Source organism: Candoia aspera, chromosome 10, assembly GCF_035149785.1.
Source record: "Candoia aspera isolate rCanAsp1 chromosome 10, rCanAsp1.hap2, whole genome shotgun sequence".
Classification (NCBI taxonomy): Eukaryota; Metazoa; Chordata; class Lepidosauria; order Squamata; family Boidae; genus Candoia; species Candoia aspera.
In genome coordinates this window covers 17,196,191-17,220,366 of record NC_086162.1, presented here as the reverse complement: position 1 = coordinate 17,220,366, position 24,176 = coordinate 17,196,191, and the positions used below count along the sequence as shown (strand labels likewise).

General features: G+C 43.2%; 1 protein-coding gene across 1 annotated transcript in view; it reads right to left on the bottom strand.

The window, feature by feature from the left end:
• Positions 1-24,176, bottom strand: part of ARHGAP33 (Rho GTPase activating protein 33) — a 35,580-nt gene that overhangs the window by 8,811 nt on the left and 2,593 nt on the right. Inside the window, exons 2-17 of the mRNA XM_063311695.1 lie at positions 17,429-17,523; positions 15,997-16,081; positions 15,779-15,862; positions 13,024-13,161; positions 12,251-12,343; positions 11,256-11,378; positions 10,885-10,962; positions 10,103-10,169; positions 8,745-8,804; positions 8,457-8,606; positions 7,710-7,812; positions 7,010-7,154; positions 2,987-3,069; positions 2,731-2,838; positions 1,654-1,799; positions 278-467 (exon numbers count right to left, since the gene is read on the bottom strand). Of these exons, the coding sequence (XP_063167765.1) occupies positions 278-467; positions 1,654-1,799; positions 2,731-2,838; positions 2,987-3,069; positions 7,010-7,154; positions 7,710-7,812; positions 8,457-8,606; positions 8,745-8,804; positions 10,103-10,169; positions 10,885-10,962; positions 11,256-11,378; positions 12,251-12,343; positions 13,024-13,161; positions 15,779-15,862; positions 15,997-16,081; positions 17,429-17,523 (1,748 nt within the window). The remainder of the gene's footprint in view (positions 1-277; positions 468-1,653; positions 1,800-2,730; positions 2,839-2,986; positions 3,070-7,009; positions 7,155-7,709; positions 7,813-8,456; positions 8,607-8,744; positions 8,805-10,102; positions 10,170-10,884; positions 10,963-11,255; positions 11,379-12,250; positions 12,344-13,023; positions 13,162-15,778; positions 15,863-15,996; positions 16,082-17,428; positions 17,524-24,176) is intronic.

The following is a 24,176-nucleotide window of genomic DNA, read 5'->3' as shown; positions in this document are numbered from 1 at the left end:
GGCGGGCGGGCGGGAGGGCGGGCGGGAAGACAGGAGGGCGGGCGGGAGGACAGGAGGGCGGGTGGGAGGACAGGAGGACGAGGGAGGACAGGTAGGAGGGAGGATGGGAGGAGGGGGGAGGGAGGGGAGGGGAGGGGAGAATCCCCACATAGCAGGTACTGCAGATTCATTGCATACAACAATCTGGTAAAGTTACTGATAAGCAATTAACTATAATTAGTTCCCAGCACCTAGTTTCTAGATGTTCAGTGCCTCGGTCCATGGATGCAGCAATTACCTAGTGTTAGGTGATCCCAAGACAGCAGAGAGCTTCCCTTGCTCCTGCAGATCCGGGGATCCACGTCTGGCTTCTAGCCTGGTGATTTTGCAGAGGGCCTGGGTGCGTGCTTGTGCTTCTTCAAGGGATAGCAAGCGGGTGGAAGGGCAGCTGACCAACTGGGATTTCGGTCGAGGAAGGAAGGAACGCCCTGTTAGAGGAGAGTAGTCAATCATGGCATACCGTCAAATTAGAATTGGGCTCAAGTTCAAAAAGAGAATCACACCGTGCTTAGTTATTTCAGAGGCAGACATTCCTCAACTGTTACCCTCCAGGTGTGTTCGGCTACACTGCTAGGGAATTCTGGAAATCACAGTCCCAAGTTGATGAACGCTGGGCTGGGAAGCCACTCTGGGTCTGGAATGAATAGTCCTTTAGTGGCCAGGGGCCAGCTTTAACATTTCAGTGATGGCTGAGTGCCATAGTGGGCAGGAATTTCTGTTAAGCATTTCAGGCTTCTTCTGACACAAAACTATGGAGAATTGTATTGCCCTCCTCCTAGGAGGAGCACTGCAACTTGGTGTCATATTTTAATTGGGATGATGGAAAAACCATCTGTGAAAAGTACTGATTGTGTGGTTCATGAGCCATCACCAACAGATCTCTCTCTCCCCCCAAAAAATTCTTAATAATTCTGCAAGTATTTTTTAAATTTAAAAACAGAAAAGTGAAACCCACAGAAATGAATATGCATCTGCTGATTAAAAAGACAACCTGCCTTGGCTCCTGAGAGGAGATCAAGACTGGCACATGAATCAACAATTGACCAGATACATCTGATCAGATACACAAGTTGCAAAGACAGGCTTCCCTCATAGGCAAAACAGCACCAGTGTCTGTTAGTTAAACATAGTTCAGTTTCTTTAAAAATGCATAGCCTGTTCTTTTGCCCCAAAGCCTTCAAGGGAGTGAAGTAAAAAAAATATGTTTAAATAAAAAAGCAATTACATCAGGCTTCAATTTTGAGAGCATAAAACTGCAGGAACTTGTCCAGGCAGTCACCAGGAGTCAAAAACCTGACTCAAACAAATGAAAAAAAAAATCCAGGTTCAAATAATTATCTCTATTCTCTTTATTCTAATTGGACATTTGAGGAAAGGCAAGGGGGGTGCTAAAAACAGGGCTTTTGTCAAAGGAGGAAAACTGGATTAAATCTCCTTCCTGAGGTTGCAGAAAGAGAGGGATATGAAGCAAAGCCATGCTGCTCTTATAATTAAGCATCACTGGAACCAGAGTTTCCCTCCAGATTTCTGGGACATGTACTGTGCGGAAGCCACCGAGGGGTTGCCAGAAGATTTCTAAGCATCCTTGCAAATAGTAGCCATTTGTTGAGGTACCTGTGCTGTCCTTGCCAATGGAAGTGAAAGTGTCGCTGAAGAGAACCTGAACGTTAGAGAGGAGGAATTCGACCACAAGGGATTGAACTCGGACTTCCTGAAAGGCATCAGCTCCGCATTGTGCAACTGACTCCAGAGCCATTGACCTAGCATAAAAAGGAGGAGTGAATTATTAGTCCCATCAGACAACAGAAAGGCCTGGGTGGGAACAGCATGATGCTTGAGGCCCAGGAAGTCATGTTTATGGCATAAAGGGGGCACAAAGCCGCCCTATGACAGTGGGAAGGACAGCCCAAATCCAGAAAGCATCATGGTTGAAGACCCTCATGAGCGCAGATGGAGCAGTACACCATGGGGGATTATGGGAAAATGATGATGAGGTGGCATTATGGGTAAAAATGGTAGGGCAGAATAAGGCAGGCAGATGGGAAAGATGAAATGCTAGTAAAAGCCAAAGCAGCATTTCAGATTGGTTAGAGCAGAGACAGACCGCCTTTTGGTTTTTTTGCGGGGGGGGCCTAGATGTTACAGGGGATGGGGCAATGACATCATGTGGCTAGGACCACACTACAGAAATCAGTGGAACCAAGGTTTTCTGAAGCATTTTTTCAAGATTTGGGGGGGGTCCTGTTTTTCTTAAACCACCACAAGCCTATTGGAAGAGTATAAACTGAACAAATTTTAAAACTGGCAGGAAACCACTCGGCTGATTTTCAACCGTCCTGATACAGGACAGGGCAGCAGCAGCTTTGAAGCCTGCCAAAAGGTCTACTACAGAATGGCTGCTGGCAAAATCCCAGTGGGGGCCAAGCCCCTCAACCATTCCTTCAGGTCAGTGTATCACAAGAAGGTGGGAAAGCAGCAGCAAAATCCAAGTGACGTTCAAGAGTTGTGGCTGCTTCTCCCCAGGAGGAAGGCTGAGCTACATGACTAGGAGCATTGATGGTAAGGTAGCATAGGGAAGAATGCCTGGTAACTCAAAAAAATATCTGGAGAACAGCACAGAGGCAAGTGGAGATGGTGCAAGGCAGTCGCAGAGGGAGTGCCAGTGCAGGGCCATTGGTCTGGGCGTCTCACCGCAGCAGGTTGGGTGCCCAAACGATGGCTAAGTTGCGGATATGCATGCTGGTGTTTTGACTGTGCATAGCCATGCGTGCCAGATGCCGCAGCAGGAATTCCAAGGTCCTGTTGGGATAGAGCAGAAGCTGCTACAGGTAGAGTCTGCTTCCACACATTAAGCCCTCTTCCCCTTCAAAGGCTTCTCCCCATCCAAGCTCCCCGACCATTTTATTCTGTTCTCTTGGCATTTATCAACGTCCCCAACAATGCCTACCGATAGTGCGGTGGGGGTAGTTGCTGGATAACATCATGTACCCGCACTAAGCGATCTTCATTCCCAGAAACGGATACAGCCTCCTATAGGGAGGGGAGGGGAGAAGAAGAATGGAGGTTAGAGAGCAACCAAGCCCAAGGGGAACATGTCAATGTCACCATATTTATAGGCGCTTTTTATTTCTGGCATTTTCATACTGTCTTCCATCGATTTCAGATTTCTAGGTGGGATATAATCAACTTCATAATAAGGTGCAAGCAGCAAATTTACAGATAAGGGAAGAAAGGCAGAAGGACTGTTACATTTGGAACATCTGGATAAATCTCTTTATCAAGCCTTCTCCAGCTCTGTACCTTCCAGTGCCCATGCCCCTGGATGACTATGGGAGCTGAAGTTCAATATATCTGGAAGGTATTAGATTGGAGACAGTAGCCTTAACCTGTTCCTGGAAGGTTTACATGCCATATTTGGCTTCCTACAAGGGAAATTCAAAGCCAGCTGTAGGGAAAATCTGTAAAGGAAATTGGTTAGAATAAGGGTTTAGATCCAATCTTTAGAGCCAAGCAAGCTTTATACTCCACCCAGACTGGACCTTAGGCCTGGAGACTCAGGTCTGAAAAATAAAATTGTTAATTGCATTGCCAATTACGCGGAGGCCAAGAAGTACCACTCACAATTGGATCTAGCTTTCAGCTAATTTAACGTTTGTCTAGAACAAGGTTTCTCAACCTTGGCAACTTCAAGATGTGTGGACTTCAATTCCCCTAGCATGCTGGCTGGAAAATTCTGGGAATTTAGGTCCATATATCTTAAAGTTGCCAATGTTGAGAAATACTGGTCTAGAACATATATTTCACATTCTGCCTTTCTTCCACCATGGAGAAAATAATGGGAATTTCATTCCATGTATCTGGAGGGCACCAGGCTGGGGAAGATGGACTTTAGTGTTATGTATGAACTGGAACTTCTTGGAATGTGACAAAGATAAAGAAGCAATTATTAATTCAAGATGCACCAGCAGACTTTCTTGATCATGAGTCAGAATTCTTTGGAATCCTAACTTATTGCTGATTGTGAATGTCAACCGTATTTCTTTGGAAAACACATTAGAAATATATAAGCTATATAAACAGAATTTTTCTCTTTAAGTTTTTATCCATGAAACAATTATTAGAAACTGCATCAATGTGCAAAACCACCCTAAAAACCAGTAATTTCAGAAAAGCAAAGAAGTGGGTAAGAAGCTCACTGGAATGTTAGAAAGAAGAGGGGAGGGGATTAAAGATCACAGCAGAGACTAAATGTAATTAATATATTGTGCATTCTTCTGCCTTTGTATTGAGTCCATCTGAAGTTCTGACATGCTCACCTTTGCCCCACACTTCCTGCCCAGGTCCAACCAAGGGGACTGAGCCACCAGACAATGGTTAGTACTGTATACCTATAGAAATGTTTCTTTTAACAGAACTGACAAGAATGCAGATAAATGGCTGGAAAGAACATCAGAATAGCCCCAGAGCAACAGCATGAAGGAAGAAGAGTTGTGATAAAAATCTAATGATAATAATAATGGCACAGAAGTGTATAAGAAGTAAGTTTGTGAGAAGAGCACTAGTGTTCATCTTGCATGCCACCCCTCATGGATTCACAGCCAGCTACCTTGTCCACAACCATTTTAGTCATTTAAGTTGCATGCTAGTTCAAACCAATTTGGAGATGGTGCAGGCGAACCAAGGGCCCTACTGCCTGCAGCATATACAGACTTTCCCAAATAAGGGAAAGGACTCAGCATCTTTTCTTGGAAAAGAATTCAAAAGCAGTTAGAGCTGAACTAAGTTAATCACCCTTAAACCCTTCTGCTTTCAACAGGACGAAGTTTCCTAATTACGGTACTATCTTGTCCCATTGACCTCAATGGGATGAAAGCTTGATTGTCAACAGCAGGTGGCAATATTTAGCCAACCATGATTGATCCCCCCAAGCTAAGCAAAGTTGGACTTGGTAACTACTTGGGTGGAAGACTACCAAAAAATACCAGATTAAAACCTAGATGGGAAAGTCAAAAACTATCCAGAATTTTAAAAATGGCAAACCTTTTCTAACTCTAACTACAGTTAAAGAAATAAATATGGATGTGTCCATGGACTCACCAGGTACTGAGCCCAACTCTAAGGAATCTTCAATTTCCCCTAAAGCCTGACTAAGTCTCTTACAGCCTATAGCTTCCAGCTGCCATGATGGAGCTGTGAAGGAGAAAACACATTTCTACAATAAAGGGCAAGAGACTTTTAACATTTGCTTTGTTTTAATTAAAGTGCAAGCTCAGAAAAGAGGTCTGACACACCCAGGAGAGGGGGGTGGTCCAATCACATAGTTAGGACTATCCTTGAGCAACAACTGAAGTTCTGGGTTTGGGAAGACTGCCTCTTTCTTATGAAAAATGCCACCAAGGCAAATGAAAACCAGTTCTAATAGAATGGAAAAGAACGCGAGAAGGAAAGAAAGGGGGGAAGGGAACTAGAGTTAACTCAGCTTAAAATAGCACCACACAGAGAGCAGGTAATACAAAAGAATATCAAAGTAGGAGAAATTGCTGCTTATTATGTAGGCAGCACGGGCAGCGTAATTGCACTCCACTCTTCCACCTCCTCCCTCTCCCCCTCTTTGTTCTGCTGCTCCCCTTTCTGCCTAAGGAGAGTGCAGCTCAGAGGTTGCTCAGTCCGTGGTGCCAACTCTCTCTTCGTCTCTTGAATCCCCAGAAGGTGCAGAGGTGAGTCCCTAGAAGGTGTGCAGAAATGACTACCCAACAAAACTCACACGAGTAGGGAAGTCTTATCATTAATGTTGTTTAAATGTGGATTAATAATAAGGCGTGTGGCCAGTTCAATTTGCACCCTGTTCTGGGTTCCCTTATTGACCAGGGTAGCCTGTCTTACCCTTTTGACCCTGGAGGAACCCTTACAATATTTTTCAGGCCTCAGGGAACCCCTGCACATTCAGGCTCAAATACAGGCCAGAAGTTACAAAATTATTAGATTCATTTCATGGGTAGGCCCAGTTTGCTTTAGTGGTGAAGGTGCTGGGCTAGAAACCAGGAGACTGTGAGTTCTAGTACTGCCATAGGCACGAAAGCCGGCTGGGTGACCTTGGGCCAGTCCCTCTTTCTCAGCCCAACTCACCTCACAGGGTTGTTGTTGTGGGGAAAAGGGGAGGAGGAAGGAGTATTAGCTATGTTCACTGCCTTGAGTTATTGATAAAAATAATAAAGGTGGGAAAAAATTATGTATGTATGTATGTATACGTATATGTATATATTATGCATATAGATATATGCACTAACAATGTTCTTAAACTAAAAATAAAGAATGAAACTTCCCTCTTTAATGTGGAGTTGCCCAACTTTGAAAGAATTTTTAAAATAAAGTTTGATCTCCCAGGGAACCCCTAGTGACCTCTCACAGAACCCCAGGGTGCCACAGAACCTGGTTGAGAAACCCTGGGCTAGAGAATGTATCTTTTCAGTTTGTGGCACCAAGATGATGTCATGACTACTCAAGAAAGTTCATCTGCACCCATCTTGCATTTCCTCTTATCACTTAGGCAGTTTTTAGGAAAGGCCTCTATTGTTCCTGATTCTTTCATAGTAATATATTTGGGCTTCTGTTTGTTTTCGTTGAATGCCTTTTCACTCATTTATCTTTATTACTGCAGAGTGTTTCTTTGCTGATTGATTTGGAAGGGACGGAGGGGGAGCAACCCAACGATTAGAAAAAATAAAGATGTTTTAAATGGAGTTATAAAACTCATGCTTTTCTATAAAAAAAAAAAAGACACAGGGTGCTTTTGCACAACTGAGCCCTCCACAAAAAGTGCATGAAAATCTATGCATTGAGGAGGCAGCTCCCCCCCTCATCGGGACACTCTGTCAGAAACTCACACAGGAGAGTGAACCACTAAGATACAGCTCACTGGAGGAAGGAGCTACAAGGAAGGGAATCTTCTCCATTGTTTTTTAAAACCTACAGCAAATTTGTTGTAGAGTTGATAGGTGAGCAGAGGGTTTGGTAATTCCCGGAAGTACAACTTGCAGAGAGAGCTGACCGAATGGATGTCTTGCAAGTAAACGTCTTTGGAGAGTTCAGGCACCCGCTCGCTATCAAACTCATGCCTGGGGACAAAGACAGAGATAATTCAACAGAGAGCAGCACAAGCTGCATGGATTCATTGTCATATTTAGGGAGGGCTGCAGCAGAGAAACTTCTGGTCGCCCTAGGCAGGGGCCAGGCCTATTTTAACACTTTTGGTAGAAAGACAACAATAGGCAGATCAACGATGCAAAGCAGGTGGGGTTATGGTCTACGTTATTAGGATTGTCTCATTTTTCCTGAGTTTTGGAAGAAAAGTATGGAGAATCTTATCTGAGAGTGCATGCTACCATTTTTCTTTGACCCTGACTCAAAAGAGCAACTTTCAGACATTCTGGCTAGAGGGGAACCACAAAGAAGACGTCAGGCTGTTCGTCTCTGATACCCTTGGTGAGGTGCCCATTCACATGTAACTCATGCATGCAACAAAATAAGGGTGGGGCTTTACTATACAACAAACGAGACACGTATGAGATATACACATAGACAAATCTGCTCATCAGATATGTCTTGCTCATTGTTCCTTGCCTTGTCTTTACAAGCTCTACCTATTGGTCCTACCATGGTCTACAGCTCACCGCAAACGCTGGATGTTGGAGGAGACACCAGAGAGACGGTAAATGCCATCCACGATGCCGTGCTTCTCAATGAAATCGGAACAAGAACGTAATACCTGGGGGACTGGCATAATAAAAAAATATCACATACATTGTCTTCATAATTCTTAGAAAAAACAGACAACATAGGGCCAATATTTCCTGCTAACATTACATCATTTGGGAATATTGTGTGTCTGTGTGTGTGTGTGTGTGTGAGAGAGAGAGAGAGAGAATGTGTATGTGCATGAACGTATGTGTACCTTGCAAAGTCTTTAATTATACACCCACACACTTCTAACTAAACTTCTGTGAAGAGGGCTTCATCCTGCAATGGGACTGATTCAGGATGATGATGATGACGACAACAACAACAGGAGGAAGATACACACACACACACTTGATGAATTAATTGAGTCTCTGGATTTCCACAACACACTGAGCCATAAATTAACTCCAATAGTCTGGATTCATACAGCATACAGAATCAAATTAACCAAGGTTAAAACTAGCCGAGCATGTGGTATGAATGCAGCCTCTTGATTTGTAACCATCCTAGTTAAGTATGTAGGGTGACTCTTGCCACAAATTTGTGATTGTGAAGATAAAATGAGAGTGGGGTGGGGAGAGACCACGAAGCAACAGCTCCTTGGAGGAAGGCAACAGAAAATGAAATTGCGCTAGTAGTAGACCAGCCACTCCCCCTGAAACACAGAAGAGCCAACTCACCATCACTGCCTGAGTTTTTGAGGTGTTCTCCTAAATCACAGCCAAAAACCCTCTCCCGGAGGATTCCCCGCTGCTTCAGGCGCTGTTTACTGGGCCTAGACTTCATGAAAGTACGAAGAAACCCAATGAGCTTGCCATGTTTCTTAGACACTGGAAGAGAACGAAGAACAGAGAGGAAGACTGAGTAGAATTGAGGTTAGAAGCACAGAGGCAAAGTCTTCAGTCAGCCTTCCTCCCAGCTGACAACCAGCCTCCATCTTCCCCTATTTCATTTAGGTTGTAATTCACCTGAGGTTGGGGAGAGGAGGCCATGAGTCCTGGGGAGGGCACAGCTTGTCCCCTCTGCATCTACACAGGAAGACACAAATAAAGCAGCAAACTTTCAGGGAGAAATAAGAAAGAAATCCCCATCACCAGGGTGGGGTAGAGAGAGAGAATAAGAAAGATGCACAGCTCCAAGGGCAGCCTTTGCAGAGAGGTTGGGTTCATCCTCTGCATGGATTATGCCTCACCACAGTGAGTGAATAGGTTATGGAATAAGTCTCCAGACCATTTCAAGTCAAACCAAGTCGAAGACGTTCAGAGGAGAGCAAGGAGGATCATCAGGGAAATGGAAACAAAATGCTACAAAAGCAGACTAAAGGAATTAAGTATATTTAGCCTTAAGAAGACTGAGAGGGGATAAGATAAAACTCATCAAGTAGCTGAAATGGAAGCACACAGAAGAAGACCAGGACTGGTTTGCTCTTATCCCAGAATGCAAAACACAGAACAAATGGACTTTCATTAGAGGAAATTGATTGATTGATTGATTGATTGATTGATTGATTTACAGAATGTATATGTCTGTCTACCTCATATAATGATCCTAGGCAGCTTACAACAACCAATAAAAGCAAAGATAAAAACAAAACCACCCTTTCCCCAGGGGCCAGACCAAACAACCTCACAGCTCAAACCCCATCCTAGCCCAACATTTGGAGGAAGAGCCAGGTCTTCTTGGCCTTCCGGAAAGTTAAAAGGGTAGGGATCCCTTGGGTGTCAGGTGGGGGGCTGTTCCAAAGGGCTGGGCCAGCCACTGAGATCCCAGTGCACTTCTGAGATCCCATCAGGTGACAACATTTAAGGGAGGGGACCTGGAGCACACCCACCCTATCTAACCTAGTAGGATGGACAGATACCCTCATATTCATAACCCTCTGATTGGATATAATGAGAAACTTCCTGTACTATAAGGAGTATGATACTGGAATTAAGGACCTCTAGAGAGAGGAGGCTCCCATTGCTGGAAGTTTCAAAGCAGCAGCTGGATAGACATTTATCAGTGATACTTTAGTTGGATGCCTGCACTAATTAGAGGGTAGGCCTTGATGACCTAAAAGACCACTTACCACTCTTGAATTCTAAGATCCTATGTTCCTCTCCAGATCTTTCTACCACTTCAAACTAGACCACTGATAATCAGAGGGGGAACTTTTCCATGATGGCTCTTGCTTTATGTAGTGTTCTCCACCTGGATATTTACTTTAGCAAGGGCCAACTACAAATTACTCCACTGCTAGATAGGAGGATGAAAGGAGACTGTAGACCACTTAGTTCATTCCCTTGGCTTGATGCAGGAAATCCAGAGCACAGGAGGCACTAACCTGGTTTGACTCCTGGGCTAGGACGTTCTGAGAATAGCTCCACGCATTCGCTGGGGAAGAAACCCACCTGGAAAAAAAATACAAAATCTTTCTGGTTACAAACAAAGTCCCACCATTATGGGAATAACTCACCCTGTCCCAATTGACACTCATTCGACGTGAATACGGAGGACACAGAGAATTTCCACAGCAACAAATCCAGCCAGATCCCATTTTGAATGGCTATTGATTATGCAGTGATCAACACTTTTTCAATTCCACTGCACAGTTAATTTAATAACTTTTTTCAGAGGAGACTAAAAAGTGTTTTAGCATGAATTAAGAGACTGGAAAAATAGCACAGAGCTAAAACTGGAAAGGGGCCTAGTTGTGCTTTTAAAAATCACTTGAATTTGTGCTGAAATATTTTAGACAGCTGTTATCAGATGATTCCTCTAATTCCTGGCTTCACAAGGGAATTCAAATGACAGCAAGTGGGGGAGAGTTCAAAGGGAAAGTGATGGGTAGGAGAAAGGGTTAGGAATCCTACTGCTTATCTGTCATTTCTCTATGTCCTGCCTTGACCTGGGCCATTCTGCAGAGAATAAGTGGATACGACAGTTCTTGTCCACTGTTCTCCAATCTAGCCATGCTGGCTGGAGAATTCAGTGAGCTGAAATCCATACACCTGGAAGTTAACCACATTGGGAATCACCATTTAAGCCCATGCGGATGTCAAACACATGGTGGTGGTCAAACAACCCAGCTTCATTGACATAGCCTCTTTGCTCATGAAGTCCAACCTGGAATCCATGTTTCCCACGCCACCAGCTCCTATCCTCTTTCGGAGGCATGTCAATCACGGAAATGATGTCTCCAACCTATGCCAAACAGATTTTTAAAAAAGCATTACATATCTTGCATAGAAACTCAACGTCACATAGATGTATTCTAGCTTATTGCCAACACATCAAATGAGGAAAATCCTCTACATCTTTGAAAAGCAGTGCGCTGGAGTGTTGCTTTCTTTTTGCTAAAGAAGAGAAAATGGATTTCCAAATGGCATTTTAGCTGGGAGTAGAGATGGAACAGTTTTTTGCATAACAAGCTTAGAGAACCATGTGCCTACAAAGACAGGCTGTTAGAAGTAACGTGTGTCACTGGCAGGGCTCACCTCAAAGGAGAGCTCATCAGATGCTTGCGCAGTGTAACGTTTAACCACGTGAGCAGCTGCAATGGCAGGAACGTTGATCGAAGCTTCCTCATTCACCAACAGTCGGTTGCCATGATTATCAATCTGAAATGTAACAGTCGGAAGAAGACAACTTAATGGGATGCAGTTTTGGAATGTCCTTTGGATTTCTGGCCTCTAAAACTGGGTTGTAGAGTATGCATAGGGTTGCTACCTGTTTTCTGGCAGGGCAATTTTGCTTTTAAAGGCAAGAGTTCAGCTGATAACCAAATTACAACTAGAGTATCTATGCTCTTCCTGAAAACATTACCCATTTGCAGGGTGACAAGGGTGCCCCCATTTAAGTTTTTCCACAATGCATTTCAAGCATTTTATATACAAATGCACCTTCCCCAATCTGGTGCTCAGCAGATGCACTGAAAAACTTCTCACATCGTTCCCAGCCAGTATAAGTAAAGGCTATGCTGTATGACACTGTAGCTGCTCATATGGAGTTACATGTATGCATTTATTTAGTCAAATGACAATGCAATGCAGAGAGGAGAATGGACATAGCTTAGATCTGCTTATGAATTTGACAAAGGTGATGATCGGCCATTAGACATGCTTTACTTTAAGGATGAACAAGTTTCAGGTCACATATGGCTTCAGCATCTTTTGGGGGGAGGTTGCAGTCACTCAAAATCACCCTGCCAAATTTTGGCAGCTTACTGCTGAGAAAGGGAAATGTGGTTTATGAAAAAATAGCAAATAAGTTTTGTATTCCTGACATTTCCGCCCCCCTGAACACCCACAAACACAATCTCCTCTGGGAACTCTGGCACAAATTACATAGGTGATGTCGCTGCCCAAGCTGCTATTGAATTGGGCAGCCATATAAATTGCCATGTTCTCTGCCCCTCCCTCCCTCCCTCCCTCCCTCCCTCCCACTTTAATTTGCTGGCCTCCAGTCAACAAAACATCTTCTGGATTCTCACCTCCATCCAGGTGAGAACCGGGCTGCAATTGATATTGCTATCCACAATATCAGAAAGCTTCTCGAGATACTGTGAAAGCATGGGCACCAGCAGCTGTAAGGGAGTGAAATAAACAATGTAAATAGGTATCGTCTTTCCCAAATTCAAGTCTCAAGAAGAACCAACAAGACCTTGAGAGAGTGGTGGGCATTTGGGAAAATTCTTCACAAAAGTTCATCTTATCCAGTAATGTTTACTTCAAATAGCAACTATTTTCTAGAGCAGTGTTTCTCAACCTCAGCAACTTTAAGATATGTGGACTTCAGCTCCCAGAATTCCCCACGCCAGCATGCTGTGCAGGGAATTCTGGGAGTTGAAGTCTGCACATTTTAATATTGCTGAGGTTGAGAAACACTGTTCTAGAGTCTTGTGGATGGCTTTCAAATAACCTTCCACCTGAAGCTTTCAAATGACAATGCCAAGGATCTTCTGGTTGCAATTCATGCAACTTTTAAGCCACAACTTAGCTTATTCATTTATACCAAGTGTGGGGTTTTTCCCCCAAATTTTGACATAACAACGCTGATGCCCCAATGTAATGGGAAACTAGTCTGATTACCCTTCCATCGTTCATCACAGCAAGATGATATATTACAGCTGCTCCCAAGCCATAGACCTGAAGAAGTTGGGTAATCTTCATCTTTGCTGAACTTAAAGGTCAACCCAATGATTAGTTTGTGAGAGAATGTGTTCCCTTACACACAGAAACTGCAAAATGGCTCCCAGACAGTCACCTCAGGATGAGCTTGCACATGGCTGAGGGATGGCAGCTCAGGAAGCTGAGAGAAACGCCGGTCAAAGATACAGCAATGCAAGTGAGCATCCAATGTGCGGAATTCCTCATAGCTGCGATGTACCTGCCAACTTTTCCCCTGAAGTAAGGAAAGGAAATGTTGTAAGTGGGTTTACAAGGGAGACTGAAGCCTGTCGATGTTATTCGTGGTCAATTAACCTGAATGTATCAGGATGGCTAAGTTCACATGGCATACTTAACCAGGGCCATTAAACCTAGTTGCTGCATGTGTGCTCCTTGCTAAATTTGATCAGTTTGATCAGACCTGAAATAGTTTTTCATGGCTTAGCATGTTATAGGAGCCTTGACTCTTTGGTTAGGTTTGGTTAGGTTATAATTCTATGTATTTTGCCATCCCCCAAAAATGGATTAAGGTTAACAGCTAAGTTCAGTGTTTTGATTTGGCTGTGCCTGGAACATATCAACACACAACATCCTTGGCCAGTGAGAGGATCCCAACCATTGAATGGCTGAGAGCTGCCATATTCATTCATTCATTCATTCATTCATTCATTCATTCATTTTCTATAGCCACCCATCTCAACAAGTGACTCTGGGCAGCTTACAATCATAAAATTTTCCCACAATGCCTGAGGTCAACACTGAAGCAGGGTTATTGTGGGAAATGTATGGTAACTCCCATGTCCAGCTGCCTTCTGTTAATTGGAGCACTGCTGATACTGCACTACCCCCAGATACAGAAGCATTATGGGAAAGTACAATGGTACGGTCTACTCAATTTCCTGTTGCTGCTGCTTCTATCTGGCAAGTCCATCATGGCTGATTCCCACCCATATTCTTAGAAGGGGGTGGTCTATGAACGGTTGCTCTTCTCAGGCCTCAAAGCAGGAGCCAGCCCTACCACGGTGCAGAAAACCTGTTGAATGTACAAAAGCTGAAGCCCACAATCCATCAACGTTCTTCCATACATCCAATAATCAAAGATTTGCTTGGCTGAATCAAGTATGACTGGAAATAAAAACAGCAGATACCCAAGACTGATGGACCATAAATATGTCGCTATTTTGAAGCTTTTAGCCTCCTCTGCACTGTTATTTATATACCATTCTCCCCAAATGTATATCCCAAGGCTAATCACCATAGGTGAGTAAAATAAAATATAATGTCATCATTAAAATGCTAGACCCAAAATCCCATGCCCAGGGAGAACAAATCCAAGCCAACTTTGAACACATTCGGACAGCAAACGACTCAATTACGGCTTTTGAATTACAGCTTCCTTTCCCTTTAGGCCTAAAAAAAGACACACTTTTCAAGTAAAATGCCAGGAAGAAAAAATATCTTAGTTTGCTGTCTGAAAGAAAACAACAAAGCACCAGCCAAAATTCCCTCAGTTGTTATTTATGCTCATGTCACTACTGTGATAGAAAATGTTCCATATTTCAGATTCCCAAAGAAAGAACAGCTGTTAAAAACAGACTCCTTCTTTCTTTATTTCATGTTAGGTAACGTTTATTTATTAAACATATAGATTATCTCAGTTTACGAATATGATGCCCTTTCCTCAGCATCCTCAAAGACCTGTGAAATCTGACAATACCAAAATGTATATACAGGAAGTCTTTGCTTAACGACTGTTCGTTTAGCAACCGTCCAGAGTTACAACAGCGCTGAAAAAACCTGACTTACGACTGTTCCTCGCACTTACGACCATCACAGTATCCCCACAGTTACATGATCACAACTCTGGCACTTGGCAACCGTCATGCGTTTACAATGGTTGCAGTTACACGATCACCATTTTCAACCTTCCAAGCCAGCTTCTGATAAGCAAAATCAATAGGGAATCACACGATTTGCTTAATGACCATGTGGTTCGCTTAACGATCATGGTGATTCACTTATGACTGCCACAAAAATGGTAGTAAAAACAGGTCCAGATCGCTTAACAACCGCATTGCTTAGCAACCTAAATTCCAGTCCCAATTGTGGTTAAGAGAGGACTACCTGTACTTTTATTTCAGTTTAACAGTTGTGTGGTTTTACCTTCCACACACATACCACGAATACTGGAATTGGGGTCTTCCAAGATTGTTGGGAAGTGACCAGTAATCCCTAAACCCCCCCATCTTCAAACACTATACTGTAATTCCCATGATTTCTTGGACAAATAGAGTGATTATAAGCCAACTAAAAAACTTAATTGCATGTCCAATCCAGCATGCATAAATCTACTCAGTTCTTATGAGAACCATGTGTGGTAATGGTTCAAGTGTTGAACTACAAATGGGGAGACCCAGGTTTGGGACCACCTTGAGCTCTCTCTCAGCCCAACGTATCTCACAGATCCGTTGTTGTGGGGGGGAAAAATGAGAGGAAAGAGCACTTTGTACACAGCTTTGATCTTCTACAGAAAACGTGGTACAGAAATCGCACAAATAAATAAATAATCCCTACACTGGATCAGGCTCTATGTCTATAGTTGAGTTTGGCTAATGCACACATTTGTTAATTAAAATTAATTAGTTAATTAAAAGAGTCCCCTTTTTGGGAGAAATGGGTGGTGATAGAAATTTAAGGAATAAATAAATAAGTAAATAAATAAATTATATGTGTAAGAATTCCTTCCTGGATTACAAGCAACTAATCAGTTAAAGACCCTGCTCCAGATGAGAAGAGTGTAGCTCAAGGAAACCAACTCAACAGGTTTTGCCAACCATTGCTGTCTCTCTCACCTGACAGGTTACCTGAACAGGAAACAACAGGCTGCCCTCCTCCAAACTGTTGAGGTTTTCATTTTGATCAGGGGCAAACTGAAGCTGGAAGGAGCAAACAAAAAGCAGTTATGGGGTGTTTCAATTTTAGTGTCATCCCACCTACCCCCCCCCCAGGCTCCAAGGGATCATTGTGTCCCATATCCTTGGAAAAGGCAGGGGTGAATGGACTCACGCACCTGGATGTGTCCAAAGTCCACGGCCTCATAGTGGAAATGGGCACAATCAGTCAGCTTGGGGAAGTGGCCTCGGGTGATGGAAAGTCTGCAGAGGAAGCAAAAGACTCTAGAAAATGAATCAAGCAAATTGAAAATTCCAAACTTCAATCTCATCAGAAAGCCAAAGCAAAGTCCCCTTTTCAGAAGAGATGGGTGGTGATAGAAATTTGATAAATAAATAAATAAATCTAAGACAAAGGTGAAGGAACTGTGAAATTGCAACTACCAGCATCCTTTATCATTGGCCATGCTGGCTAGGGCTCCCCAGAAGCAAAATCTCTCCATCTCTATTTTAGAAAAAACATTAAAAGCAACCACACCTAGCCCAGCCTTACTGTGATCTCTTGAGCCTCTCCCTCTCTAATTGCTTTGTATTTATCTCCATTTTAATTCCATTGTTTGATGTAGGTCAGTCTTCTGCAACCTGGAACCTCCAGATGTGTTGGGGCTGCAAGACCCAGAATTCCTAGCATGCTGGCTAGAAATTCTGAGAGAAGACGTCCCAAGACATCTGGAGGGCCCCAATTTGGGGAATGCTAAATGCCTTCAGAAGCCTTCCTCATCATCAAGATGCTTTCAGACTTGACTTGTGCAGTCACCTTGAACCACTCATGGCTTGTTGCCAAGTATCAGTGGAGTTGTTTATTCATTTAGTCGCTTCTGATTCTTCATGACTTCATGGACCAGCCCACGCCAGAGCTTCCTGTCGGTCGTCAATACCCCCAGCTCCCCCAGGGACGAATCCATCACCTCTAGAATATCATCCATCCACCTTGCCCTTGGTCGGCCCCTCTTCCTTTTGCCTTCCACTCTCCCTAGCATCAGCATCTTCTCCAGGGTGTCCTGTCTTCTCATTATGTGGCCAAAGTATTTCAGTTTTGCCTTTAATATCGTTCCCTCAAGTGAGCAGTCTGGCTTTATTTCCTGGAGTATGGACTGGTTTGATCTTCTTGCAGTCCAAGGCACTCTCAGAATTTTCCTCCAACAATCTGGTTGTACTGATCCATTTAGTTTTCATGGCAAGAATACTGGGGTGGGTTGCCATTACCTTCCCCAAGGATCGCATTTAGTCTGACCTCTCTGTCATGACCTACCCGTCTTGGGTGGCCCTTCACGATTTAGCTCATGGCATCATTGAGGTGCTCAAGCTCCAGCACCACGACAAGGTAACAATCCTTTGCTGAAGATCAGTGGAGTACCCCCTATATTTTACTATCACTTCTTTTTTTTTTTAACTGCAGCAAACCCATTAAGAACAGAAAGAGAAAATAACTGCAGGTTATCTTTGGAACGAGTGTTAAAAGCCCTCCATCTGAAAGGGGCCTGACAGATCTCAGTTTGCTTACACATCACAAGCCTATGCTCCCCAGCACTTCCTCTGCCCCAAAGTTACCTCTTGGTTGGCTTTCCCTTGAGGTTGCTGGTGGCATTCCCCAAAGTACGAACTTGTCCCTCGCCTGTTGCATCAATGCTGTCTGTGCTCCGAGCCTGTGTGGTTAAAACCAGCAAAATATGCACAAATTTCATTTATCGCATGGTGCGTGGTTCATAGATGTTCTCTGGAGGTCACTGTCTTAGCTCAACTATTGCACTATACAGTATTTCCACCCAACAACCAGGAGAAAAAATAGCTGTCAGAGAACTTTCATGGGGACTCAAGCAGATAATCCCAGGGATTGTTCCCTGATGTTGTATGAGTAGATTTCCACTCATGCAACAAAATTTCCCCTTCTTCCCTCCCTTCCTTTTCACCCCCTCTGCTCTCCACTCCTCAAATATGTTCCAGAAAATCTTGAATAGCTGCACAGGAAGAAATATATTTTTCTGACAGATATCTTTCTCTTGGTGATACCTACAGGTAGTCCTCAACTTATGACTATTTGTTTAGTGACCGTTATGACAGTGCTGGAAAAAGTGACTTGTGATCAGTCCTCACACTTACGATCATCGCAGCATCCCTGCAGCCACGTTATCAAAATTCAGGCACTTAGCAACTGGGTCAAATTTATGACGGTTGCAGCATTCCAGAGTCATGTGATCACCGTTTGCGACCTTCCCAGCCAGCTTCCAACAAGCAAAGTCAATGGGGGAATCTCAATTCACTTAACAACAGTGGCAAAAAAGGTCATAAAATTGGGTGTGACTCAATTGCTTAGCAACAGAAGTTCCAATTCCAATTGTGGTCATAAGACTACCTATAACAGCCTCCAAAAGATGTAATAATCCAATCCCAATTCTGCCATCCTATACCAAAAGCAAGTACACCCTGTCTTCTTGGGGTTTTTTAATGCTGAAAATCTGCTTCAGGGAAGACCAAGGAAAAGGTGTTATTAATTCTAGATATTTCTGGCCATAAGCTGCTGCAAACAGGAAAAAGTGATTTTAACAACACCTTAAAGAGTAAATGCATTATAGCAAAAATGTGTACACTGTCGTGCCGCATTCCATTCACCAAATGCCTCTGATGGAAAATAATGTACATTTAACTGATGGAATATACATCCATTGCAAGCTAACTACTAAAATTACTATCATCGCTGTCATCTTGCCCATCCTCCAAGGAACTCAATGGCATAAACATGTGGATATCCCTCCCTTTTTCCTTGTAAGAACCCTGTGAGGTAGGTGAGGTTGAAGGAAAGAGGGTGGCTCAAAAGGATCCTGTGAGCTTTGCAACCCAAGAGTGATTTTTAGAAAAAGTCTGGCAAGTTTTTCCCAGTCTAGGTCCCATATTCTAATAATCACAGCTGATTTGCTCATCTATCTCTGCTGCATGGCATAGGAGAGGGATATATAGGTTTCTTCCAATTAACTATGTATTGAAGGGAACCAGGAAGAGAAGCAGTTATTTTGCTTCCAATGGCACCATGGGTGAGCTCACAATTTGGCTTGAATAGAACCGTAAGAGCTGAAAGGTGATCTAGTCCTGAAAATGCAGAAAATCTACTCCTTCAAAATCCAGCTTTAAAAATTCTCATGGGGAATCCACTAGCTCGTAAAACGTTTTGTCCCACAATCAAATAGGCCGTATGAAACAACAAAGTGTTCTACATGTTAACTCAAAATACCCTGTCTTGAAACCAGGCCTATCATCTGGAGTAAAACCAAGGAAAATAAATTATGGTAACCCTACATATAGTTGAAAGTATCTATCAGATGGACATCTAACTCTACCCAGTCCCTGCAATCCTTCGTTATAGAACAGTGTTTCTCAGCCTCAGCAACTTTAAGATGTGTGGACTTCAACTCCCAGGATTCCTCAGCCAGTGCTGGGGAATCCTGGGAGTTGAAGTCCACACATCTTAAAGTTGCCAAGGCTGAGGAACACTGTGCTAAAGGAATCCTTCACTGAACTGAAACAACTTGGACCGATAGAAAAAACTCTACAAAGTATCAGAAGCCTCTATCCACAGGCAGGGAGGCTGAGCTATGCAGAAAATGCTGCATAAAGAGCCAGGCACACACATGGATTGCATATATTTGTACTGTACACATTTTCCACACTGTTGGCTGGATTCACCATCTTTTTCTTTATTTTTTTATTTGTTCTTTATCTTGCTTTTCCTTCTTCATACCGTATTTTATTTTGTCTATTTTCTGAGCTGCCCAGAGTCATTCTGGAGTCAGGCAGCGCCTAAATCAAGTGAATCAAATCAAATCAAATCAAACCAACTGTCTGTGTAACTAGGGAAAGAAGATTTCTGATGCATATGTGCCACTGAATGAGAATTTATCACACACTAAGATGCATGACCAGCTGAAACATTTCTTCCCTGCCTTTTTAAAAATGTGTTCTGTTCTCTCTAATCTTCTTTCCAGCCTCCCTCTATACCAGGGTTTCTCAATCAGGGTTCCGTGCCATCCTAGGGTTCCACAAGAGGTCACTAGGGGTTCCCTGGGAGATCAAGATTTATTTTAAAAATTATTTCAAATTCGGGCCACTTCACATTAAAGAGGTAAGTTTCATTCTTTATTTTCAGTTTAAGAACATTGTTAATGCATATAGACAGGCCCACCCATGAAACAAATAGAATAATTTTGTGACTTCCAACCTATATTTGAGCTTGAATGTGCAGGGGTTCCTCAAGGCCTGAAAAATATGTCAAAGGTTCCTCCAGGGTCAAAAGGTTGAGAAAGGCTGGTATAGCGGATAGGATGTCAGACTATAACCAGGGGAGACCGAAGTTTTAATGGTTCCTCTAGCCATGAAAGTGATCAGATGACCTTGGAGAAGGCACCATCCCTCAGCTGGAGGAGACACCACCTCACAGGCTTATTAAGAGAATAAAATAGAGTTAGGAGGAGAATCATGTATGTCACCTCAAGTTCCTTGGAGAAAAGCAGAGTCCTTAATCCCAATGTCCTCACTCAAGTAATAACAGCACCCTCTGAAACTTGCATGTAAACAGAATTGTGCCTGTTCAAACCATCACAGTCGCCACAGAGCAGATAAAAAGGAGACACAATTCAGCTAACTTTGCTACAAAAACAATGCAAGCAAATTAAGTTAAATCTTTCCTGGACAGAGAAAGCCTGACCAGAGTTTGGAATCTTATACAGTACACTAAATTAACTTTGAAGGTCATTTGGAAACTGAAACGGCCCCAAATTAGGGAGTGAAATCCTGGAAGGAAAATATCTCATTTTTCCTTAGGTCTTTATAATGCTATACAAAAAGGACATTGCAAAATCAACTGGGTCTGGCTTAACACAACTCCCCATCTTATTTTCAAACAGAATTTTAAAAAAAACACAGAAAAGCTTCAGAAATCAGCATCTCTTAAGAATTCCCACAAGATCTTCTTAAATGCTTTTATTTTGCCTGACCTTTGGGGGACGCCACAGCAGTGACTTTTCTGCATCAACAGGTAGTTGGGTGAGACTTAGGAATGGAGAATGTGCCCATCACCAGGCACAATGAATTCCAACTTGAGCTCTGATTCGCATGACCAATTATCATGAATGACAGTAGCTTTAGTTCAATATTTGGAAGACAACAAGTTCTCCATCTTAGGACTATATGGCCTCTATGCTAATAGCCATGGTTTCTGTAACTGTCTGCCTTAATGACTTTCTTGTGCAATGGGACCCAAAAGGGGAAATTAAGCTCTGAAATCAAATTCTGGAGGAGGGGACCCACCCAGTGGGAGGGGCCTAAAAGACATTAAGTCCCAGTTAGGTCGATGAAGATTCTCAGTCATCCAGGTGGAATTGTCTGTAGGTTGAGTCATGGCAACTGGATTTCTTTCTTTTTGGTTGAAATATTTCATTGCTTCTCCAAGCAGCTTCTTCCATCTGGGCAAAGGTTGGTAAGGGGACCCCATATATGTCTTCCAGGGTGGCTGCATTGTCCCTACACCTGAATGGCTGTTAATTGTGCCATGGAGGTGTGGATTGTCTGTGGGATGTCCTACTCCTAAATCCCTCACTCATCCCCAAGTGGATCATTAAGAGTGGCCTTTCTGGTGAACTTGTGAAGTGGTCTTAATCTTCCTGGGGACTAATGAAAGAGCAGCATGAAAATGGGGGACAAGTTGTGTCTGAAGCCTCTGCCTCTATTGAGGGAAGGATTTTCCACTTTGGCATGAATGGGTTCCTGAACCCCTCTCTCAAACCACCTATCTTCTCTGTCCAAAATGTGAACATTGTTGTCCTCAAATGAGTGTCCTTTTTCTTTTAGATGAAGGTAAACTGCTGATGCTGGTCCTGTGGTGTTGCTCCTCCTGTGTTGGACTATCCTCTTGCGTAAAGGCTGTTTGGTTTCCCCAATGTAGAGCTCAGAACATTCCTCACGGCACTGGCTTGCACATACTACATTGCTCCTCTTGGGTTTCGGTGTTGGATCTTTAGGGTGTACAAGCCTCTGTCTCTACAAGTATGTTAGTGGGTCCCAGTTAGGGTATCCAGTAAAGGTACCCAGTTAGTTAAGTTCCAGTTAGGGCATCCCAGCCTTGATTGGCAGGCAGCCGTCCACCAATCAGAGAGCTCAGTCTAGACAAGAAGGGGGAACACAGAGATTTGGGCAGAAAAGATGAACAAGGGAGAAAGAGCGAGAGAACCACAAAAAGATGAAAACTTGAGACAAGAGGAAAAGAGCCCAAGCCAGAGGGAAAGGGTCCAGCAGGGAGGTGTGTGAGGAGAAGGGACTGCATTGAGAGCGAGGAGGGAGCAGAGGAACTGTTTTCTGGCAGGAACCTCCCCCGCAAAGTGGGACAAAGTATAGACCACCCTGCAGGCCATGATATGAGCAAGGAGACCTATTGGATGAGGGAGTGTTACTGGCTCAAGGTGGCTTTGAAATTTTCACTGGCTGAGAGTAAATTAAGCTGCTCAAAGTTATGGTTGAGAAAACAATAACTTTGTTATTGTTATTGCTGCAATGTCACTGGATACATCTATTTTCCTTCCCCTTCTGATTTTCTTTTCCTGGGAGTGCGGTCAGAGGCCCAACTTGGCCCTCTATGCCCAGGTAGAGGTATCTACAGTGCCCTAACCCTCGCTCTCTTAAACGCCACCATTGCACTTCTCGGGGTGACTTCCCTTTAGGTGCTGCTACCCACAAAATCATGTGCCAAACTGACAAGAAAGGCCACTACTGATCTCCAAAATAGCATGCAACCACTTCCTCCTAAGTTTATTTTTCCCTGCTGTGTGCATTTTCAGGGAAAGTACCTCTCTGCCTTGCTCTGCACTTAATATCAAAACTTGCTCCATCATCAGTTTTCTGAGCCAATATCTCAAACCCACATGGAGCTTTTCATCATAGACTGTGAAAAGCTAAGGGATGATTCTGCCTGACTTCAACACCTGGTTTCTCCCATTAAATAGAAGCCCATTTGAGGCAAGTCAGCTCTCAGCCAAAGCAGGCTGTAAAATGGTTATCTGGAGAGCCATAGGGGACTGTCAGGGTTCACGTGACTATGTGAAATGCATAGCAGAGGCTGTGAGTATTTACTGTATGTAAAAGAACCATCTCGGATTGTCAACATTCACCAAGTTTTGGACATTCTCCATAACATATGTAAAACAATTTTTAAAAAAGCATTTCATAAAGCCTGTGCAAAAACTCACTCCACGCTCAAGGGTCATTCAATGGTTTTAAACTGTGCAAGGCTCCTTTCTTTTCCAAACTCTGCATTTATTTATATCGTATCTAGGCAGGTAAACTTTAGTTCTCCAGATGTCACAGGATGTCAGCTTCCATCCAAGTCAATCAGCATAGTGAATGGTTAAGCTGTCCTCAGATCTGGAGATCTGCAAGCTGCCCACTTCTAGGACATAAAGTTAATTCCCAGAGGGCCCATCTTTACAAAGGCAACATGAAACTACCCCAGCATAACAGAGGTTAACATCAGGTTTGGAGAATCCTAACAATTGTACAACTAGAGGGGGGGGGAACTAATAGGACAGTTGAAGCTTCATGCTTGGTAACCACAGAATGCTTCCTCCAAGGGGACAGAAAACCAACAAACAGGATGTTATGACACAACACTGAAAAGAGCATGGTTGGTTGGCTAACTGGCTAGAATACTGAACATTGCAACATTTTATTGCAGATCCTACTTGGACTGTCATTAACATGCATGACACTTAACAAAATGACAGTCCGAAAGATAGTTCTATAGTAGAACAGCTCATCGGAGGTATACATAGAGTGACAGATGATTACAGACCCTAACCCTAAACCATTATATCATTTATTTAATGTAGGTTGCATATATCCAGCTACTGATGTGTATAAATCATGGCTTATGGCTCTAGCCCAGGTTTGTTTGATGCAACGTAACCCAAAAGGCACCATAATCCAAGGCACCTATTATGTTGAAAATAAGTGCCCCCTCAATTAGATACTGAACAAATCAATTATAAAACAAAACAATATGGCTAGAAGAAAGGAACAATACTAGGTTAACTTCCCCTCAAATGGGCAACACAAAAGCATATTCTGAAATGGCTATCACTCTCCCACCCAAATTAGGAAGCTGAAATTTTGAACCAAGACAATTTTGATTTAAGTAGTGAAAGATTTATCACTTGTATATCTTTCTCCATCTCTCACAGTTCGGAAAGGAAATATTTATGGTCTTTCTATACCAGTGTTTCTCAACCTTGGCAACTTTAAGATGTGTGGACTTCAACTC